The sequence below is a fragment of the Mycetomoellerius zeteki genome, unplaced genomic scaffold, assembly GCF_001594055.1.
Source record: "Mycetomoellerius zeteki isolate Tzet28-1 unplaced genomic scaffold, Tzet1.0 scaffold9, whole genome shotgun sequence".
Lineage (NCBI taxonomy): Eukaryota > Metazoa > Arthropoda > Insecta > Hymenoptera > Formicidae > Mycetomoellerius > Mycetomoellerius zeteki.
Genome location: NW_017257935.1, coordinates 252494 through 274729, shown reverse-complemented (window position 1 = coordinate 274729; position 22236 = coordinate 252494). Strand labels below are relative to the sequence as shown.

Below are 22236 nucleotides of genomic sequence, written 5' to 3'. Positions count from 1 at the left end.
CATTCTGTCTAGATCACACGATTTATAGTTCCATTTGGGAAAAAGGTAGGTCTCGATGCGACCAAAGCACCTTGTCCTCCTCCGTATTTAGTTAAAGATATCTCTGTATATAAGATGATCTGACAGTAACCTCCTGACGACCATCCACCTTGCCGTTCTATCTCTAGCGTTTCTGTTTACAAAGCACACGTCCACTGATGACGTACCTCTTTTACCATGTAGGAACCACTCTAATGTTTAACACCTCTAATCTTAAATCCAACGCCCATTTGTTGAACAGTACCTCTCCTTTTTTGTTTGTTTTATCCCAAACTAAGTGCCTGGCATTAAAATCTCCACACAATACTACTATATTTCAAAAGAAATTGAAAAGAATAAGGGCAATAGGAGTCAGGCGCAGAAGACGTCGCGCAAATAATACACCCATAAAGCGTAAAACTTCTTTATTCTACTAAATACATGTTTCGGCTCACTTTTGAACCTTCTTCAGAAACAACACAAACTAACATATATAAACTGTGAATAAAAGTTATCTATAATCGGGAGATAGGCCTTAGGAAACCCCTTCATATCCGTCTGCAAGTTGAGTCCGTGCGTCTCTCCCCTGATGAATATCATCTCCGAAATCTCTTCCTATAGTGTGGTTCCTCGTCCAATATTGTAACGTTGTCCCAATCGAAATCATAGCCATGGAAGTTTTATGGATGTATTATTTGCGCCTTCTGTGCCTGACTTTTATTGCCCTTATTCTTTCCAATTTCTTTTGAAACAAATATAATAAGACATTAAAAAATTTAGTTAGAAATTAAAATCTATACTTATTTACATTAGCGTCAAAAAGATGTAAAACATGAAAAAGAATCCAAGTTTTTTATTTGCACAAAATCTTATTGTTAATTCTACATCATGAGTCACTGAGGATACAGACACAACTTCTATTCAGTTTTTACAACTAAACAAATAACTGTATATTAGTATCCTTGTACACACGCAATCGCAACATTACCAAATTTTTAAAAAAAGGTGAACCTTGCTATCTATTCATTTTCTTAAAAATTGCAATAAAACATTGACGTGCCTTAACTCTTTGTGTTTGTATTTGACGGTTTTTTTAAACTTTGTATACTGGGGTTTTTCAGATCGTTGATTAGAAATCAGAAGTCAAAATCTTAAACAATATTAAATATTGAATTTTATTCAACCTTACATGTGAGAACACAACCAATAGAATCATTAAGTCTAAAGTCTTAGGACGCTCGCACGGAATGCAAGAGATCCGGGTTCGACTCCCGGCCGAGGTAATATTTTTCGCATTAAGAATTAATTGTTTATGTATTTTAATACGTCACTCAGCATTAAGATCATTCTAAGATGCGAAAAAGCATCAAATTGTTAAATTGCTAGTCGATTTAACTCGTGATATTACTGCGGTAGTTCAGTAGAGTTTATGTTTCAAGACCGAAAAATCATTTCGATGCGCAGTTTAAAGAACTATATACGTAATATATAAATTCACACAGAATTAAATGAGCACTTAAGATCCAGCTAACACCGATAAAGGCATCGAAATTAAAAAATTTAAAATGGTTGATCCAATATGGCGAACCAATAATTCAAATAATTTTTAGTAAAATATTTAGTATGTCATTATTTATAAAAGTGCAGGAAAGTATCATCCAAAACTAAAATGTACCTAAATTATACCATAGGTATCGGTACACAAGAAATGGTACCTAGGTATAAGTATAGGTACCAGAAAAAGAGCATTTCGGTACAGTTCCTAGGTAAATTTGCACCTAGTTACAGGTATTTGTACCTAGGTGGTACCTAGGTACTGCACAACACTGCCCATCATGACGCAAAAAGTTAAAAGACTCCTCTGGAAGATTAATGGAGATGAGAATTTTATAAAATTCTCATTTTTTATTTAATTATGTATTTTGTATAAAAATATGTACATAATGGGGGGAATTATAAAGAATTTCATTTGCAACAATTAATCCCATTTTATAAAATATAAGAGCTTTGAAATCTTTTTTATATTATAAGAGGAAGAATTATGATAGATCGGTAGCAACAGAGGTGTGGCGAGGTGGAGCCCGAAGGAGGGATGAATGGAACGGCAGCGCTACGACGCAGCGTCGGAGCTGGTGCAGGCGCCATCAGTGGTGGAGCCATCGAACCAGCACCCATCGCCACTCTGGTCGTATACAAGGACGATGCTGGGTTTGGAATGAAAGTTTCTGGCGACAATCCAGTCTACGTTCAGTCTGTAAAGGAAGGTCTGCAAAAATTCCATGTTTGCATCAATATATTTGCATAATAAACTCTACGAAGATCATATTATTCTTTACTTTCGAAATCATGAAAATTTCTTCGTCAGAACAATGCGAACACTTAAGGATGTATGGGCGTCACAAATGTGTTAATATTTATACTTTAAATAAACTATAATATATATATACAGGGTGTCCTAGAATGACCAAATATTTCGTGCGCAAGTAGAGCAGAATAAACTGAGTTGAAAAGTCCTGTACCATTTTGAAATTTTTGCAATGGTTAACAACATGTCAATTACTAAAAATCGTCGAATATTGATCTTTGATAATTTTTTATTCAAATACTATCAATTTTACAGAAAAACAGCAAGACACAAAAATTATTTATTTTCTTATTATAGAGCTCTAAGAATTTTTTAAGAATTTTTTATCAACTTTTTAGTATACTGCATTTTTTATTGACAACTATTTTTACCAACATGGACGACTCGGTAACCAGACTTTTTGCAAAATCTCTTTCTCAAGAGCTTTTTCTCAAAACAAGTTGGACAAAAACAAAATTCAGCTACCGAGCACGATCGATGATACTAGATTTAAATGCGAAACTAACTAAGAAAAATGTAATTTTTTAAAAAATAAATTAACTAAGCGAATGATTAGTGCACGCTCGCATGTGCGCTTGTACGCGCGCCCACTTGCGCGTTCGCCCTCTGAGCCTTGAGGACGCAAGATCTCCGCTGACGATTCGCGACAGTGACGGACAAAAATTGTCACAATTTGTACACACACGCACACGCACATGCACACACAGGGTAGATTTTAATTTATCCACTCGATTTTCTCAAAATCTAAAAGTTTAAGGCAAAAATGTTTCAGACAAAAGTTTTATAGTTTCAAGGGTATCATCAAGTACCATCAAGAAAGAAGTTGGTGACCTTAGGTGACCTTGAGAAGATGTACTTAAGGTCAGATCAAGGTTACCATTAAAAAATTTTTTAAATGGAACCCCTCTTTTTATTAAATATTTATTAAAAAATGTTTCAGACAAAAGTTTTATGGTTTTAAGGGGGAAAGAAGACAGTGACCTTGTTTGACGTTGAGAATATGTCCTTAAGGTCAGGTCCATGTTAAATAAAATTTTTTAAACGGAACCCTCCATTTTTTATTGCGTATTCTTGTAGCTTATTTCAAGGACTTTCCAAAACGTTATAATAAAGTATTTTTTCGTTAAGTATATTTCGAGTTATGAGGTTCGAAAGTTACAGTACTGCCGACATTTGCATTATCCAAGATGTCTAATCGACGGCTACAACCTCTTGAATGTTGTTTAAGTAAAACACGCGTTTTGACTAGTATTTTGGAGACTTCTTCAGTGCAGTTGTTATCCTTTTTAATTTGTCACTAATCATGAATAATCATTGTAGTTATAACTCATTAAAATTACAGGAATCGTATTAGTCAAACTACATATGTGAATTGATATAAGTTAACTAGTAATATATTAATATATTATAGTATTATATTGTAGTAACATATTAACTCTTCTTGTCACCATGACGATACAGATTTCGGAATGAATTTATAGGATGGTTACAAACAGTGCTCAGTTGACCGAGTGATCATTGTGAGCTCTATACAGTTAGCAGGACCAAATCAGCAAAATCAAATCGGACCTATCGGAATTTTTAGTTTCTATTTTGTACTAAATTGTACCATTAATGATAATTTTGTACTGTGTGCCATTTTGGAAAAAAAATCGTGGCGCTGCTAGTTTAAAATTTAGCTGGCAAGACCAATTAAAAATAAAAGAAAAATAATATCAGAAATCAACAGGATTGAATTTGTATATATATTATACAATTAGTATACTAATTCGTATTACTAAAAACAATTCTATATTATGTGTTAGTCCCAAGAAAACAGTGGCGCTGCTAGCTTATGTAATATTTAAACTGATACAGGTAATCGTAAAAAAAAAACAATGGCAAAAATGAACAAAACTGAATTTGTATTAATTTTTACCATTGAAAGTAAGTTAATATTTTACATTTTTTTCTCCTTAAAATGCTTTTATTAGTATATACTTACCATCTACATGTTAGTGACGTCAACAACAAAATCGATGCGAACTCGACACTTAACTTAAAAAAAAAATTTTTAACATGCAATAACGTTGTCAAGGTCAGGACAAGGGCACTTTGAATTTTTTTAATGGAATCCCCATTTTTCATTATATATTCTCATAGTTTACCTCGAGAGCTTTTCAAAACACTATAATAAAATATTCTTTCATTAAGTATTTTTCGAGTTATAAGGCTTGAAAATTACATTACCACCGGCGTTATCATTACCCAAAGTGTCCAACCGACTGAAACCTCTTGAATGTTGTTTATGATTGTACTTTGGTAATTGTTTTTGGTAGTACAAATTAGTACAAATTCAATTTGATTTATGATACTATTTTTCTACTTTCTATTATTTTGAATTGATCCTGCCATTTTAATATTAAGCTAGCAGCGCCACGATTTTTTTTCGAAATGGCACACAGTGCAAAATTATCTTTAATGGTACAACTTAGTACAAAATAAGTATTAAAAATTCTGATAGATCCGATTTGATTCTGCTGATTTGGTCCTGCTAGCTTTATAGAACTACCATTGTGAATATCCAACACATTAACAGTGTACTGTAGCGCAATTGTAACACTATTAATGAAAATATGTATTAACAATAAATGTAGAAGTCTTCATCCTTCTTTCTTAAGAAGCTACAACAATATAAAGTCATCGAATTTTTACAAGATAATTTTATGCGCGCGTGTGCGAAAGAGAGAGGAAAAAGAGATTGCAATCGCATATGTATGCGCTATCGTATGTAGCGATCAGCTGGTCTCAACGAGGGTTTCACATAATGCTAGCTTTGGAAGTTGCGTTTCCTCTACCTACCTTCTCTATGCGTCTCATAATTTGCTAACTGTTTCGTGCTATAATTTCAAAACTATGCTTTGGACAAAGTTTTGGTAAAGAAAAAGTCATCTTAGAATTAAGTTGAGAATATGTTATTTTAAGGACAAATGTTTATTTCGAATCACCCTGTATATATAATAACAAAAATTGTATTTACACAAGTATACATATATCGATTATTAATGTTCTTACAAGAATGATATATTTTGTAGGCGGTGCGGCAGCAAGAGCTGGTCTTCATGCAGGCGATAAAATAATCAAGGTAAACATGATAATAAAGTATACTGAGGAAAAACGCAAGAAGCTTTGTTAATCTAGATTATTAATTATTTCTTGTATATGTTATGTGTTATTTTTTATTGTTGTACAGTTCTTCGTATTTGTCGAGGAAATTTTATTTTATTATACTTATGTAACTTAAATTAATTTAGTGTGCATAGTTGCTTGTAGGCTTATAGTAATTTTTATCTTGTGCTCGTACTATTTGCAATGCATTGTATGTACATACAATAAATTGTTGCGCATTTGTTGATATATATCTATAAATTTTTATTTCGTAAATATATATGTTTCTAATTGTGTCTCTAAAATATGAAAATTTTACATACTAACCCAGGCAGCAGCGTCACGTGATATTCACGTCAGTTTTTGGTCAGTCGTGATGTTAATTATCTTTTCATCACGTAAAAATAACGAAATATAAAAAAATGACCGGAAAAAGTCACAGTCCATAGACGTCATAGTAAAACGTGAAAATGACATAAGAAAACGTAAATATGACTTGTCAGGATGTCGCTCCATGATGCGTATTGCTGTATGCGCGTAGCGAAGATCCGACTGATCGCTGATGTTCCAATCGAGGTTATGCCCATATCACGTGAACGCAGACGCAATCTCCAATCGTTAGTGTGATACCGGCATTAAAATGGAACGTCAGCGACATTGGTCGGATCCTTCGATACGCGAATACGCGCGTACAGCGGTACGTCATGTGATGACATCATCAGAATACCCTTATTTAATTCTATTTGGACGTAAAAGATGTCAATTTTTAACAATAAATAGTCTACGATGTATGTTAATTTCACTTATATTTATTAATAAAAAATAATTTTGATACATTATTTTATATGAGAACATAGCGTACATCATATCATATTACAATAAAACACATTGTATACATCATACTACAACGAAACATAATAAGGATAAAGAACATAATAATTTCAGACTGATAATAATGAATATATAATATATTATAGGAAAAGATATCCACTTTTTATTGGTAAAAGTATACATTTTGTAATAATATCTTTGTAAGACCATGTGTGAGAAACTATAGAGGAACTCTATAAAACAGAACGGTTGCAACACTCTCTCGATGCGAGAAAAATATAAGAGCCTCTTACTTTAAAATATAAACTCGAATCATATGCATCCTGGAGGAGTAACGTATCAAATGATATATTAATGTTGCAAATAATGTTGCAAATAATGAGGTAACGTAAAATAATGTCATAATAATGTCACAGTAACATTTCAAATAGTTGATTAAAAACGACCTATTAAAAACGTCTCTATCAAAGACTTCTCTAAATTGACGCTATTGTTATATCAGAATACTCACGTCTTTTAAATGTCAATTATTGGGAACATGACGTCTAAGACCAATAATCACCATTTATCGATATGAAAATCACGTCACCTTGCTGCCTAGGAAGATTGTTCAGTTCATGTAGGTAGATTTGATTTTTGTTTGATAAAACTGCATTGATAGTTTGAGTTACAAATCTTACAAAATTGTTTAATTAAAAAGGATCTTATTTGATATATTATTACACATGTAACGTAATTATATTTATATATTTTTTATTCTATATTTTCTTATTTTTTTATCTTTCTTTGCGCTGATTTTTCATTACTCTGTCGCTTATGCTTAGAATTACTCAAATGCTAAATATAGTGCGCCTTCCAACAAGCGACACAGTGCGACAAAGTGATCATGTCATCTTTGTTTAACATTGACAAACAACAAGGATGTAATGATCCATTGTGTTACACGTGTCATTTGTGTCGCTTGTTGAAAGGCATACATAAACTGGTAGAAAAAAAGCACGATAAAGATTAGAAAAATATGAAGTAAAAAATACGAAAGAGTCAATTATATTTATGAATTAATCTGAATAGAGAACATTTAAATCATTTTCGAATTCGTTTTATTAAAACATGATTTTTTGAATTGAAAGAAATTAGTATCTAAGTTGCATTAACTCTTTATTATTAACAAATCAAATCTCATATAGAAGATTTTATAGTGGTTTTTTGTGTTAAAGGTGAATGGAGTCAATGTGATGCAATCTACGCATACTGATGTAGTTCAGCTTATAAAATGTAAGTATTTTTAAATTTTGTATGTTTTTGTTAAAAATTGAGGAATTACTGCAAATTATGGTATTTGTGTTAATATATTAAAAATGAGTTATAGTATTTGTATAATTCGGGAAATTTAATATTTTAATTAAGATTTTAAAAAATGATTATTATAGAAATAGTATGTGTTATTAGAAATGAAAGATCAATATTAAAAAGGCGCAGTGTTATGCATATACATAGATAATTTTATAAAATTTTATTAGCTAGGCAAATATATAATATATATGCTAGGTGTCTGAGACCATCCTTACATCCCTTTTATCTCGGAAACAGAATATTTTAGAAAAAAACGTTTCAGACAAAAGTTGTATGGTTTCGAGGTGTACATAATATGGTGTCATTGGTTTGACCTTGAATAGTTTGAAAGTCATATGAAGGTCACATTGATTTTTCCAAATGGTACACTATTTTTCATTGCATATTGTAGCTTATCTTAAGAATGGCCAAGAACATTAATATACGTCCTTGTTGGGAGTGAAGGTAGTAGTGGAGTATGAGAGTGATATATAGTCCGATATTGCAGTTAGGTCTACCTATTAACCTATTAACCTTTACTTTGCTGATTCATAGCGGGCGAAGGATTGATTCCCGGGGATTATGTCTATGGAGACATTTTCAGGATGCTGAAAGCATATCATATCAAAATTTCAGACAATCCGCCGAAACCTAATTTCCATAGGATTATGACAGGGTCCTTTATTGTACATATCACGAAATGCGTTTAAAACAATTTGCTTTGTTTTTAAAAGAAGTTTATATAAAGAAGTAGTATTTTGATTATTTGGAGTGCATCTTTTTTTTTTAAATTTTGTTGTAGCATCGACGCAAGTTGTACTGACAGTGCAACAGAAACCAGTAACGTCAAGTGGCGTGGCAGCAGTAGCAGCGATAGCGACAGCAACTACAGCAACAACAACCTCCGGTCTACAAGTTGGGGTAGTTGGTGCTACAAGTCAACAGCCTCAACGTCCAGTCAGTTTGTCAGCAGCTGGGAACATGTCACCTTCGCAGCCGGTGACTTCCCTTCACAGAGCATCCACTGCACCGGCGGGCAGTGCTCCATGTAATACTCGAATTACGGGTCCACAACCAGTTGACGTAAGTATTTAGTGCGTAGTACTCAGTGCGCACTGGTGCACATTAAAGTCGTCGTACACAAGTTAACGTAAAGATATGTTTATAAATAAGCGTAAAGACCGGTTAAATCGCGAAATCAATACACTTTATTGTGCTGTTAGGTAAAATATGTATTTTATAATTCGAAATATTTGCATTTCACTTTTACACTTAAATTAAATCAGTGTATGATGGCTTTAATATACATCGGTGCGCACTAGTGCGTTCAATCGAATTCAACGTAACATTCGGCGCAACACATTTTCCTCGCGACGGCCATAGCCCTGTGGCTTACACACACGAAAAGTCGCGAAGACGACTCCCGTCTTCTCTCAGGCGTTCGCTCTGTTCGCTCCCGTGCCGCGTTCAAAATTATACGAGGGTACAATAACTTTTTTGACTCGCAGCCGCGATCTCCACGAGTCATCCCTATGATAGAAATCCGTCCCCGAGAACCCCGTAGTGTTCGAAGCCCACGCTTCGTACCGGGCGCGTCGTATTTGGCGGAGTCCTGTGGGGTATCTCTCGATCCCGCAGACTTTTCTTCTTCCAACTTCCTTAGCGGTCGTTTCCAGTCACCCGCTTAGATATCTTGGTCGTATTATGACCTCTCCGCTGATTCCGGCAGCCTGATTTCTGCCAATTAGCTTGTCCTCGCGCCGAGGATTCTCTCTTGCTCGCCGTTTGTCCCATGAGCCCGTTTTTGGGTTCAGGCAGAGATTCCTTGTCAGTCATGGCCGTCGCTTCCACAGGTTGCCAGAAGCATTCGCCATCTCCGCACTCCTCATCACCGGCGATAACTCTGACAATCTCAACCTCTCCATTCTCCATCAACGGTTACCTCTTTCTGGCGATGTCTCGCTGTCTCTTTGCTCTGTGAGGTTCCCGCATATTATACAAAACAAAAAGCTGGGGATTGGCAAATAAATCACGATTTTCGCACGCAACCCCCCTGGAGATTTCGCTCACTCACAATTCCCGGCCTGGGGCGAATTCGCACTTTGTGACGGCGAAAGATCGCTGCAACTTCGCAGCGACGCCGCAGCGAAACTGCAATGTCACAGTTAATAAGATATAAAATATCTTGAAAAAGCTATTGATTAATTTTTGTGAACAATAAATCCAGTAAATTATTTTGACTGTGGGTTAATAATCTATTGAAAGAAAAATTAAATACTTTGGAACTTAAGAAATTGATAAAAATCAAGACCTAATTTGGATTGTTTCCTTCTTTTTGAGGGAAGCCCAATTTTGTTGTACTATAGGATCGAATGACATATTATATAATTATTGCATGGCAAAGTTAGTCTTTATTTACAATTACTTTAATCCAAAATTTCACAAAATCGCGATGTGATGGGTTATAAATTGTATTCAATATGATAAAAGTGTAAACGATTTTTTTTCTGGAATTGAGAAAGTTATCTTTCCTTGAATTATGTTAACATAATTATAAGTAAAAAAAGAATAATAAATGTTTCTAGCCTATTCTTTACGATGCTCTTATTTTTTAGCTTGAGAAGAAGCGGCAGCTGGAAACACAGAGAGTTCACACATTTCAGCTTATGTTGGAAAAAGAACAAAGTTACGTAGATAAATTACGAAGCGAGTTGGCAAAAACTGGCACTAGCAGTAGCAGCACTCACATCACGGCCGTACAGGCGGAGCTGGCTGGTGCTGAGAGAAGAGTACGCACCTTACAGGAACAACTTGCAGCGATTAGTACGACAAACGAACAGGTCTGCTTATTTATCCCTTTTTTATGTATATTTTTGTTCATTAAATTTCTTTAACAGTCGTTATGTACAGTTATCAGAAACCTTTTATCTGTCACCTAACACATCTAAGGCTACGTTCCAAACGTCCTCTTCGAGGAAGATTTTACTCTACATGCTATAGTTATATATGTTACGTGTACTATATATTTCGAGTAAAATTTTCCTCGGAGAGGAAGTTTTGGAACGTAGCCTTAGAATTTAAATGAAAGGACACTTTAAAGTTGAAGACACGGTGAAAGGATTACATGGTGTGTTCAGTTTGCAAGCGTCTCTCTAATTCTGTGGGTTCTCATTTATTCGCTGACCATTCAGATCACAGTTTAGCTAACCTTACGACTGAAGTTGTTGTCTTTGTTGTACTCACGTCATTTAGATTCGGTCTCCTTTTATCATGTACTACCCAGACTATCAACGTTTGTTTGCGTCGTATGCTCCAACATACTCCTACGATAGCTCCTACTCAATTTTGCGCTCGTTGAAGTGAATAGGAGCTATAATAGGAACATTTTGGAGCATGCGACGCGAGCAAACTTACAGTATTTATGGTACTTATCATATCATACTTATTGTATTAATAACTCGTAAAATTTATTCTGGATTTAATAAAAAATTAAAAAGATAAGATGCCGATAAATGAAACAATTTTGAAAAAAATGTAAAATAAACTTTGGATGTGGTGTTATTACAATTTATAAATAAAGGATAATAAAATAAAGTGCCAGAATAAGGTATAAATTATCTCGTAAACTATTGATTTTTCGGTACTATTATCTTAATACTTTTATATGAAGAATAATTAGGGATGAGGGTCGCTTTGCGTGGAAATCGTGCGCCCCTAAGCAGGAGGGAGATGGGGTGGGAGTCACTTCGCGTTGAAAGTCGTTCAAATTATGAAACTTTAATTAATATATCTCCTAAACCAATGCCATTCCCCACTTAATTCTTGTGAAGAATCACTCAGGACACTTTCTCCTATAACATATCTAAAGGACATTGAAATCGGTGAGGGTCACCTAAACTAGATATTTACCTAAAAAAAAATTTTAATGTCATAAAAAATCCATTTTTGCTTATTAATTCTTAATTCTTAATTAAGAGTAAAATCCTATTTTCGGTCAAAACAAATCTTAAATACTTTCTTATTTAGGCTACGTTCCGTATCCAGTACTGGCAGCACTGTAAAAAGCATCTGTTCCAAAATTCGTCACAGTAAGCTACAATAGCATTGCGATGGAATAATGACGTTATAGATTTTATCGTCACTTCCTACTGCTGCTACTGCGGCTGGAAAGATGTAGCAGTCACAGTACAAAATGGCGAAAGACAAGGTAATCTGTTGGATGCTTAAAACAATAAGCAATTTGAATTGATGTTAAGCCAAGAAGATACTCAGAAAACAATAAGTTAAAATGGAATTTTACACTTATCTATATGTTTGAAATACAGCTTACGTTAAAAATTACTTATTGGTTAGGTATTAGTTGTATGCAGTGCTGAAAGTAACGTTCCGTTACTATCATTTCACTATACATTGGCAATATATTTGTGAAAATGGAACGCTTGCTTCAGCACACACTAGAGTGACGTCATGCTGTCAGTACTGGCAGTGAGTTACGGAACGCAGCCTTAATGTGAATTTATATACATTTCTGATTTCCACAAACCGTGCGTCGAATTGTTTTTTTTTTTTTAATGTATGCATGCAAAAAACCAGAATATTAATATTACATATTAAATTGTGCAAGTCATTTAATAATTTAATTTTTTTTATTCTATAAGAAATATCTTGTTTAAAATTTTTTTGCTATATAAACTAGTATTATCCAAATTTAACAACAAATAAATAAATAATAAATAAATTTAACAATTAATTTTCCAATGTTTATTAATTTTTATGGAAAGGAAATTTTATTTTACTTTTTCAACTTGTTACATTCAGAATTTTTTCTTCCTTCCATTAGAGGTAACAAACTGTATATATACTTGATCTATTATAAATGCACCAAAGCTTTTGCCTATTTTTGCTAACACATTGTTGTGTTTTATAGCTTTGCCTCTTTGGTAACAACTTTTTGTTGTGTCTTGCAGCTTTGCTCATTGGTAACAAATACCTCGTGTTCCTCGGGTTATTGTCCACTCTCAAGCAGTGGCAGTGGCGTAGACGTGCCACCCCCACTGCCGTCGCGCAAATCCTTATCCATGCAAAGTCTCTCTCCGCCGCCTTTGCCTCCCAGACCTCCATCTGCCATACAAAACACAGTCCAACCGGAGCGACATCTGCTGATTCACTTAACGCCTTCAACCGTCAATCAGGGAATTTCTAACTCTGTAAGTAGATTAATTGTCCAATAATGTTACATTGATATCCTCTGTACCCGTTTTATTGCTGATGAACGTATATATGTACATAATTGTCATGTTATAAATGAATAAAAATATTTTTTATTTAATGAGTTTAAGAATTTATGTTTTAAAAATAATTATTTCTATCTAATTAAATAAGAAAAATTCTATATTCAGTCAAAGCAGATCTTAGTGCTTAAATATTTCTAATGAATTTGTATACATATCTAATTCTGCAAACTGCACGCCGAAATTTTTTTTGGTTTTGAATCGCATTCATGAGCAGAACCAGAGTATTCTCATAGAAATATTGAATCTTTAAACCATCAGAATTTTAAAATCCAAAATCGTGGATAGTTCCTTCATAAAGCCCTATAATAATCCATATACAGGGTGTCCCATTTTCAATAATACATTAAGATTTCTCGAAAATTATGGTGGATACGAAAAAATGTTTCAAACAAAAGTTGTATGGTTCGGAGGGGGACATAAGAAGGTACCATTGATTTGATCTTAGGTGGCGTCGCCAAGACCAGATCAAGGTAACATTGATTTTTTTTAATGGAACCTCCTATTTTTCATTACGTTTTCTTGTAGCTTACTTCGAGAGCTTTTCAAAACACTATGATAAAATATTTTTTCATTATGTATTTTTCAAGTTATAAGACTCAAAAGTTAAAGTACAGTCGGCATTAGCATTACTCAAGTTGTCCGACCGACAGTTAAAACCTCTTGAATGTTGTTCAGGATCATGTCCTGGATAACATTTGTCAAGATCAAGATCCACCTAAACTACAAAAATAATTTTAGCTGCCTAAATCAGTCAAATATCCCAATGTGCGACAGTCTAAAGATTATTAAGTACTAAGCTCCGCTTTGATCAAGTATATAGAATTTCTCTTATTTAATTAGATTTATTCTTATCGGTCCAAAATTTGTACCGTATCATACTGTTATTTCTATGTTGTAGAATGTTTAAGATTATTTAGTGTATACTAATATTAATGATATAAATAATTTATTTCAAATGTACAATTTGACTGTGTAATTAAAATCAATATATAGTATTTAAATCTTATATGAAAAAGTTATGGTCATTATATTTAATAAATATTACATAGAAGAAAATATTTGTTACATTTTGTGTAAGTATAGTGCAAGTGTATTTATAAACTTATTATTTTACATCATCTTTATATATATTATTTATGTATACATAAATTTTTTTAAATGTGCGTGCGTTCCTGCATGTGTGCGTATAAAAGTGCTTACGGATATTATGGCTACCTGTGATTAAAATGGCTCTTATATTCCATAAAATATTTTTAGAAAAACGAATTTAAAGCATAATAGGGATTAGGGAAAGTCTTTTTACAAATTGGAGTATAATTAAAACATATTTTTTAAATTGTTTACAAACCTTTTATTAAACCAAATATTGGTTTATTAAACCAAGCCGTTTTAATCGATGACCTTTTGCCATTTTTCGGGTAGAGCCATTATTCCATCGGTGTAGAACTTCTGTGATTTCTTGATAAAAAAAATCGAGATGAATAATTTTCGCAGCCCTTTTTTGCAAGTTTATTCCATTATTAAGGAAGTTCTGTAAAGACCGAAACAAATGGTAATCGGATGGTGCAAGGTCAGGAAGGTTGGAAGACAACGCCTTTTTTATTGATCAATTCTGGCCACTTTTTCTAAATGGATTGCTCCAATTGCATTAATTATTGACAGTAGAGATCAGAATCAATTGTTTTGCCTGGCGGCAGCAGTTCATAATGAATGACTTTTCCAGTCCCACCAGACACATATCACTTTCTTTGGCGTCAATCTGGGTTTTGCGATTGTTTGTGGTGTCTTACCTCGTTTCAACCACGATCTTTTTCGAAAATTATTATCATATGTTACACTGTTCATCGCCCATTATCAATCTTTTCAGAAAAGGCTCAATTTCGTTTCAGCAGCGATTTGTAAATGGAAATTCGATCCCTTAAATTTTTTACCGTCAAATCATGTGGCACCCAAACATCGAGCTTTTTTTGTGTATCCAGCCTTACGCAAGTGTCCCAAAACAGTTTTATGATCAATGTTTAGCTCCTTAGCTATCTCATATCTGCTCACATGACACAATTTTCTTCCATTTTTTTAAAGATTTAATCGACATTTTCCACAATAGACCGATCAGAACGATGTGTATCTTTTTGACATAGAAATTTTCATCTCGAAATCGGCGAAACCAATTCGCTGTTATTTGTCTAATTAGAGCATCCTCTCCATAAACACGACATATTTTTTCTGCGGCTTGCGCAGAGTTCTTCCCTTTTTTTTATAATAAAAAAGTAAAATGTCGGAAATTCTTGATTTTCACTCATTTTCAAATGTGAATATGTCAGTACCGTTCAAAACTATGATCTGATCAATCTCACGTCAAGGTTACATCGATGTTTTTTAATGGAAACTCCTATTTTTATTGCGTATTCTTGTAAGTTATCTCGAAAACTTTTCAGAAGACTATAACAAAATATTTTTTCATTAAGTATTTTTTGAGTTATTAGACTTAAAAGTTACAGTACCGTCGATATCATTAGTCTAAGGTGCCCGAATGATGATTAAAACACATATGATGATAGAAACACATTAAAAATGCGTACATGCGTTTCTTGTAAATATATTAAAACAAATCTGACCGACAATATGTCTTTTCGTTCGTGAATGGTAAACAATTAGTAATCTAAATTAATTGCCAGAACCTGACTGTCACCTCTCTTCTTCCATTTTGTTACGGCGCACGCGTTGCGAGTATGTATGGAGGGGAGAAATGGTACAATTCTCTCTATCTCTCTCAGTTTTGCTGGCTTCACGAAAATCCGGCATATATTGTACTATAGCCGTGCGTAGTCCATATATTATAGGTCTATGACACACACACACACGCACGCACGCACTCACGCACGCACGCACGCACTTAATTGTACAGCATACTTTTCTCCAAGTAATGATGACTTTATTGTATTTAATCAAATCCGAGTTTTCAAATTGTATCTCCTCTCTAGCCTGAACTTTTTTTGCTTCCCGACCGAAAATACCGACGATCTAAGTCCACGTGAAAGTAAGGTTGTTTCAGTAAAATTACCGGATATCGGATATCCAAAAAGAATGTAATACCGGATATCCGGTAGGGCAATTACCCGGCCGGAGACCGGATATTTTTTGAATATCTGGTACAAATTCCTCAACATTCTTAAAGAAAGGGAAAGCAAGGGAAAGATAGTGATAATAATTGACCGATTGTGGAACAGAGTTGTTTTTAATATAATTTTAACATTGCTCAGTAATCGAAGTTTAATATTAATAATTTTTTCATAATCGACAATAACATTTCAGCATTTTCTAATGAGAATCTGTTTCTATGATCGGTATAAACCACCATAACTGAAAAATTATAAACTACCCAGATAGCCAAATGCAGTGTATTTGCTGACATGTTTCAGCAACCAATTTCGACAAACTCAGGACAAGGTGAGACAGCATTATGTCTATCGCGTTGAACTCAATGGAATTCACATTCTTGCGATGGCAAATTGATGGCAATATGTCAGCAAGAATATCTTCGACAACAACTAGTGTTGTTATATTGTCAGCATTTTGTTAGCAATGAGCTCAAGACGAAACGATTAATTATTCGTTGCTAACATGTTGCCGACATTATAATGCTCACCACCATTGCTCACAGTTTGCTCTAGAAATTTCGACAACTGATTACATATATAAGCAGTTACGTTGTTGTATTAATAATGTGTCCTATTTTGATGTCAGCAAATGTACAGCAAATATATAATAACATTTGCAATGCATTAGTTTGCACAATACGCTACATCACGCTTGGCTATCTGGATATGGAAGTTCAGGTGAAAAGATTAGAATTCTGCATCAATGAAAACTCAATATAAAAGCCGGATATATTGCCGGATATTAAGGATATACGACTGTCCGATTGAATAGTAAAAAAGTACTGGTTGATACCGGATACCAGGTATTTTCTGGATCTACGGTGCATTCCAACTATTATATTATTGATTTGATTCTACTCGATTCAACTTCACAAATGTTTTGATTTGCAGACCTCTATAAAAAATACATTTCAACTTATGTTTAATTTACTGTCTACCTAAATAAACAGAAAATGAAAGACAATACAGTACTTTTATTAGTATTAATATATACAAACTAGGGTATCCAGTATTTGCCTTGTTGGGCTAGACTCTAGACAGAGTTTGGACTCGTTGGCTACGAGTTACATTGTGCCGCGGACCAGGGCTTAGACAATTTCTCTGTTTAGTACAATATAATGTACATAAAATGAGCATTACCATGCTATATCATTCCATGTTAGCCTTCCATTGTAGTGTCTTCATACCCTAATAGCACTGGGACGTCCTGTGGACGTTCCGACAGCTGAACAGGATGTCCTTAAAACATCCTATTATAGTCTAGGGACATCCTGAGGACGTCCTGTGGTCAAATGAGCGTCTCATTATGTCTTACATTCAAATCCGAAGTCCTAAAGATGTCCATCCGTAATCCTTGAGACAATTCTATTACTTCTCACACAGCACAGGCTGAGATATCTTAATAAAAAATAAAAAGTAAAATATTTTCGAAATAAAATTTTTTTAAATTAAAAGTAAAAACAAAAATATTAAAAACTAAGGAAATCTCAGAAGAAATCTTCTTGTGATAAATTCTTAATGAGACAATATCTTTATTAAAAATTTTTTTTTAAACGAACAAATATTTAATTAAAGATTGCTATTTACAATATTTCCAAACCTAATTATGTATTTGACATTTGTTTTTAATCACTTCTCATCATCTAATGAATTTTTATACAAAAAATACAATAAAAATTATGAGGGAAGTATTAGAGATTTGAAGAACTGTATATCGCTGATGACTCAAAAAAGAGTCGAAACATTTGAATTGAAATATATATTTAAGTAAATACTGCACAAAACAACAATATAATTTAATCATGCTCCAACAACTGCGTTATACTCTCATTTGCCTTAATTTCATTAATTTATACATACATAATAATTTATAATGAATTACATTTCAGTTTTCTCAAGATGCCAATTTGAACGCTTCAAACGCACTCAGTAAACATCAGCGAACAAAGTCCAGTCCGGAACAATTGGGAATAACGGCAATATCTCCATCAGAAGCTAGTAAACGTTTAATCGCTTCTGAATCAATGAACGATTTGTTACCTCCAAGACATGTCAGGCATAATGATATCGATATCAATGAATTACCATGTATCACACCACCGGGAACACCACCGCCACCATATCCTGCTCCTGTTTTAGGGCAAGACGTTTTCTCATCCACATTAAATGATGTAAATATTTTTATTAGTTTTAAATATGTATATCATTCATTAATTCATTAAACTTTTTTTATTTCACATTGAGTGCATTCAGTACTACGATCGCTCACTGAGCGTTCAGTGAGCTCTTGTATCTTTGATCTATATTTTTAGTTCTAACGGAATATGCCAATTAGATGCAAGAGCTCACTGAGCGCTCAGTGAGCGGTTGTAGTACTGATTGCACCCATTGTAACTACACTGGATTATGAAGTTAGGTGCGATTTATAACAAAATCAGTTTTTGTATTTTACGCAAATATAATTGCAATTTGGAATCTTAAAAACTGACATTAATAATTTGAATATGTATTATACTTGTATATCACGCGTACACAAGCGTATATATATATATATATATACATAACAAACAAGCAAATAAACGTGTTTTCTTTTTGGTTTTATCATCAATAAGATGGATCAATATAATACAGCTGATTTTATGTATTACCTATATAATAATTCAAAATAATAATTATAAGTTTTTATTTCTCATAATAATGGTTTTTTATAACAAACAGGCACTTGCAACTGATATTATTCCCGGATTGCCAACGTTCCAACAGCCAATTATGTCAATGGAAGAAGATGACGTTAGCGATCAAGAAATCGTAAGTTATCCATAAGTTTATGTACGAAATACTTACCAAGATCCTTGAATATTGATTTGTTTTTTTTAATTTATTAATGTTTTAGGGTCAATTAGAAGATCATGGACCGTTCCAATCTTTATCCAGACTATGGGGACATCATGCACACCTTGCTGTATTTATTAATTATGTGTTATCTAATAGTGATCCTTCTAGTTTGGTAATTATTCCTGATTATATTCATTTAAATTAGCAATTGTTTCAAAATATAATTGTTTTTACGACGAAAAAATTACGCGATATATTAATAATAAACGTAATATATATTTTTGCAGTTATTTTATTTAGTAACTGATTTATATAAGGAAGGAAATGCCAAAGAGATGAAAAAATGGGCATATGAAATTCATTCTAGTTTTCTAGTACCTGGTGCGGTAAGTAATTCAATGCATAAATATTCCTCGTATAAGGCATAGCGAAATAAGCATATAAAATTTGTCCCGCTCTAATCGAGCTCAAATTGGCATGATGTCATTAGTTGGCACCTTTAAGATATAAAATTTTCTCAAATATTTACAAATCTTGAAATTGCATTTTTTGAGGCGTAATGGAGGCAGCAAACAAAATAATAAAAGTGGATTTTCTTGAAAACAGTTGGTTCAATTTTAATGGGGAAAAAAAGAAAAAAATGTAAACATTGTTTAGATAAGTTTAAAAAAATTTTGTGCAATTTTTGTGATCAAAATTCTGAAAAAAAACTTGCTTTTTTTATGAATTTTTCTTGGTGATATTTTTGAGTTACACCACTTCTACATTTTTACAAAAACGTTTCTAGACTCTCTACTTTAACATGTATTTTTTCCAAATCGATCGGAGAGATGGAACCTGGGTAAAAATAATAATCATTCGCGCAACTCCGCGCTACGCTATGCTATGCTACGGCTCCGGCGCACAATAGCACACATTAGTTGACATAAAACTTACATACTAGTTTTGTTGTAATGTTGCAATGTTTACGTAAAAGTTTTTTTTCAGTTTTTTATTTAAAAATTGCACAAAATTTTCTTAAACTTTCCTAAACGATGTTTACATATCTATCTATCAACATATATTTTTTTTCATAAAAATCGGTCCAGCTGTTTTCGAGAAAATCCACTTTTTTTATTTTGCTTTCCTCCACCACAACTACAAAAAACATGCAATTTTAATTTACAAATAAGAATTAAGATCCGACCATGTAAATGTACAACATACATACGTTTGAGAGCGCCAATAAGCGATCAAAGTTAGATGTTATGAATATATAATATATTCTTAATTAAAAAAAATTTTAATTATCTCAGATTTTAATTTAATATATATATATATTTGGGAATTATATCTTTTATATCTTAAAAATGCCTACTAATGACACCAATTTGAGCTCGATTATAACGGAGACAAATTTTACATGCTTATTCTATAGCCTTTATAATTTCTTATATTTGTATGATCATTATACATTTTTTTATAATGTCCAATTATATTATACATCCTTTTTATGTCTATTGTATTTTAAATGCACTTAATTAATATTTGGTATATTTAAACAAAATTTCAATATTATTTTTAACATCTATTTTAATGATTTAACTACTTTTTTGTTTAGCCATTACGTCTGCATAATGTAGATGAGAATGTTGCGAATGAGATTGATGATGTCCTTTTGAAAGAATCTGATAAAGAAGAAATTCTCAGAAAGGTATGCCTAAGCATAAAACAGAGTGCATTATTAACAGAAATCTTATTTTAGAATACTATAATAGAAAAAATTTTTTATAATTTTTATTGAGTAACAAATATATTTCTATACTTGTTTTAGATCTGTTCTTTGTCGCTGCACTGGACTGCACTAAAATTTTCTATCTTGCTTTTGCCAAACTTCTAATATATGTCTATTTTACTTAAAATGCAGGAAATGTTTACAGTTCATCCACAGAGAACAGACCATTCATTTCAAACAGTAATTTTTAAACTATAAGTATTTATATACATATAGTATCTATCTTTCGTTTAATAATCACAGATATTTTGACTAATTTTTATGGTTTTTGTGTACAGATATTTTGGAAAGCACGTACTAAAGCGAAGGAAGAATTAAACGAACAGTTAACGCATTTTCAACAAAAGAGAACTGCGGGATTGGCCACAATTTTTGGTCCAACCGATATTTCACTTGATGAGAGCATGTCTGATAAATCGCGCGAAACGAAAATTATTGAGACATATCTTTTGCCGAAAATGGAACCTTATTTGTAAGACTATTTACATAGAATTTTTTAACACTTATTTTTATAAATTTAAATTAAGCATAAAAACCAATAAAAATAAAACATGTGGCTATAACAGTCTTGTTATCTGACAATGAATTGAATAAAACTAAAGTGCAATAGTGACATATCTAGTTGAAAAAGAATAAAAACAAATAATATATGTGTATATATATATATTATATATTTGAAAAATATAGATCACATTAAAATTTCATAGATAATTAAGATTTATGGGTCAATTCTAAGCAAAATCGTAAGATTCGTAACTTGTTTTCGTAAAATTTGTAAGAACTATGATTGATATTGTAATTTTATGCATATGTATCATAAGACGTATGATCATTCGTAAACATCTATAGTTTTTTGTAAATTTTACGGTTAGCAAGAAGTTATTTGTAAAGATATTATATAAAGTTATAAGCACTTATAAGCTCTTACAAGTCTTACGAGAAAATGTTAAGAGCCTTACGATTCTGGGTAATATTGACTCGTTAGTCGTCTTTGATATCAGACTTTTTAATAAGTTAAATTTTAATAGAAACTGATATATGTATTTCTTGTCATTAAAATTTATAAAAAAGTACTAGAACATATGATATTAACTGCTAATTGTGTCACATGTTAAAATAAAATTAATGTGTTTTAAAGAAACTTGAACTATTTCTTATAGCTTTTTGAATTAATTGTACACTACTCACAAAAATTAGAGGAATACTTGAATTTTTGTAAAAAAAAAATAGACAAAATTCAGGCAGCTGTAAATTCGTTAAAAATAAACGAAATTTAAATTTAAAAAAGTTTTAAAACTTGAGATCTCTACTTTCGAAAAGTCACTATTTTTTTCAGTTTCTGTGAGTTCAGTAATTTTTACACATAAAAAACTACGAGCTGAACGAAATGAGAAATCTTCATCTCACTTTGTGGGCTTGTCATGTGCCTATAAAAAAATCTGCGGAAATTTTCGATTGTCTCATGTAAAAGCTTAAAGTTTT

The 22236-nt window shown here is 32.6% G+C and overlaps 1 protein-coding gene across 7 annotated transcripts in view; it reads left to right on the top strand.

The window, feature by feature from the left end:
* RhoGEF2 (Rho guanine nucleotide exchange factor 2) overlaps positions 1–22236 on the top strand; it is a 59053-nt gene that overhangs the window by 5052 nt on the left and 31765 nt on the right. For 3 of the 7 annotated variants that reach the window (XM_018459990.1, XM_018459987.1, XM_018459989.1), the window contains exons 2-13: positions 2067–2282; positions 5458–5507; positions 7579–7636; positions 8496–8776; positions 10309–10533; positions 12661–12900; positions 18035–18316; positions 18864–18953; positions 19039–19152; positions 19268–19366; positions 20581–20673; positions 21033–21226. In XM_018459990.1, coding sequence (XP_018315492.1) covers positions 2111–2282; positions 5458–5507; positions 7579–7636; positions 8496–8776; positions 10309–10533; positions 12661–12900; positions 18035–18316; positions 18864–18953; positions 19039–19152; positions 19268–19366; positions 20581–20673; positions 21033–21226 — 1898 coding nt within the window. In that variant the 5' untranslated portion in view covers positions 2067–2110. Of the gene's footprint in view, positions 1–2051; positions 2283–5457; positions 5508–7578; positions 7637–8495; positions 8777–10308; positions 10534–12660; positions 12901–18034; positions 18317–18863; positions 18954–19038; positions 19153–19267; positions 19367–20580; positions 20674–21032; positions 21227–22236 lie in introns of all 7 variants that reach the window. The other 4 variants (XM_018459993.1, XM_018459992.1, XM_018459988.1 and 1 more) reach the window with 3 other exon arrangements.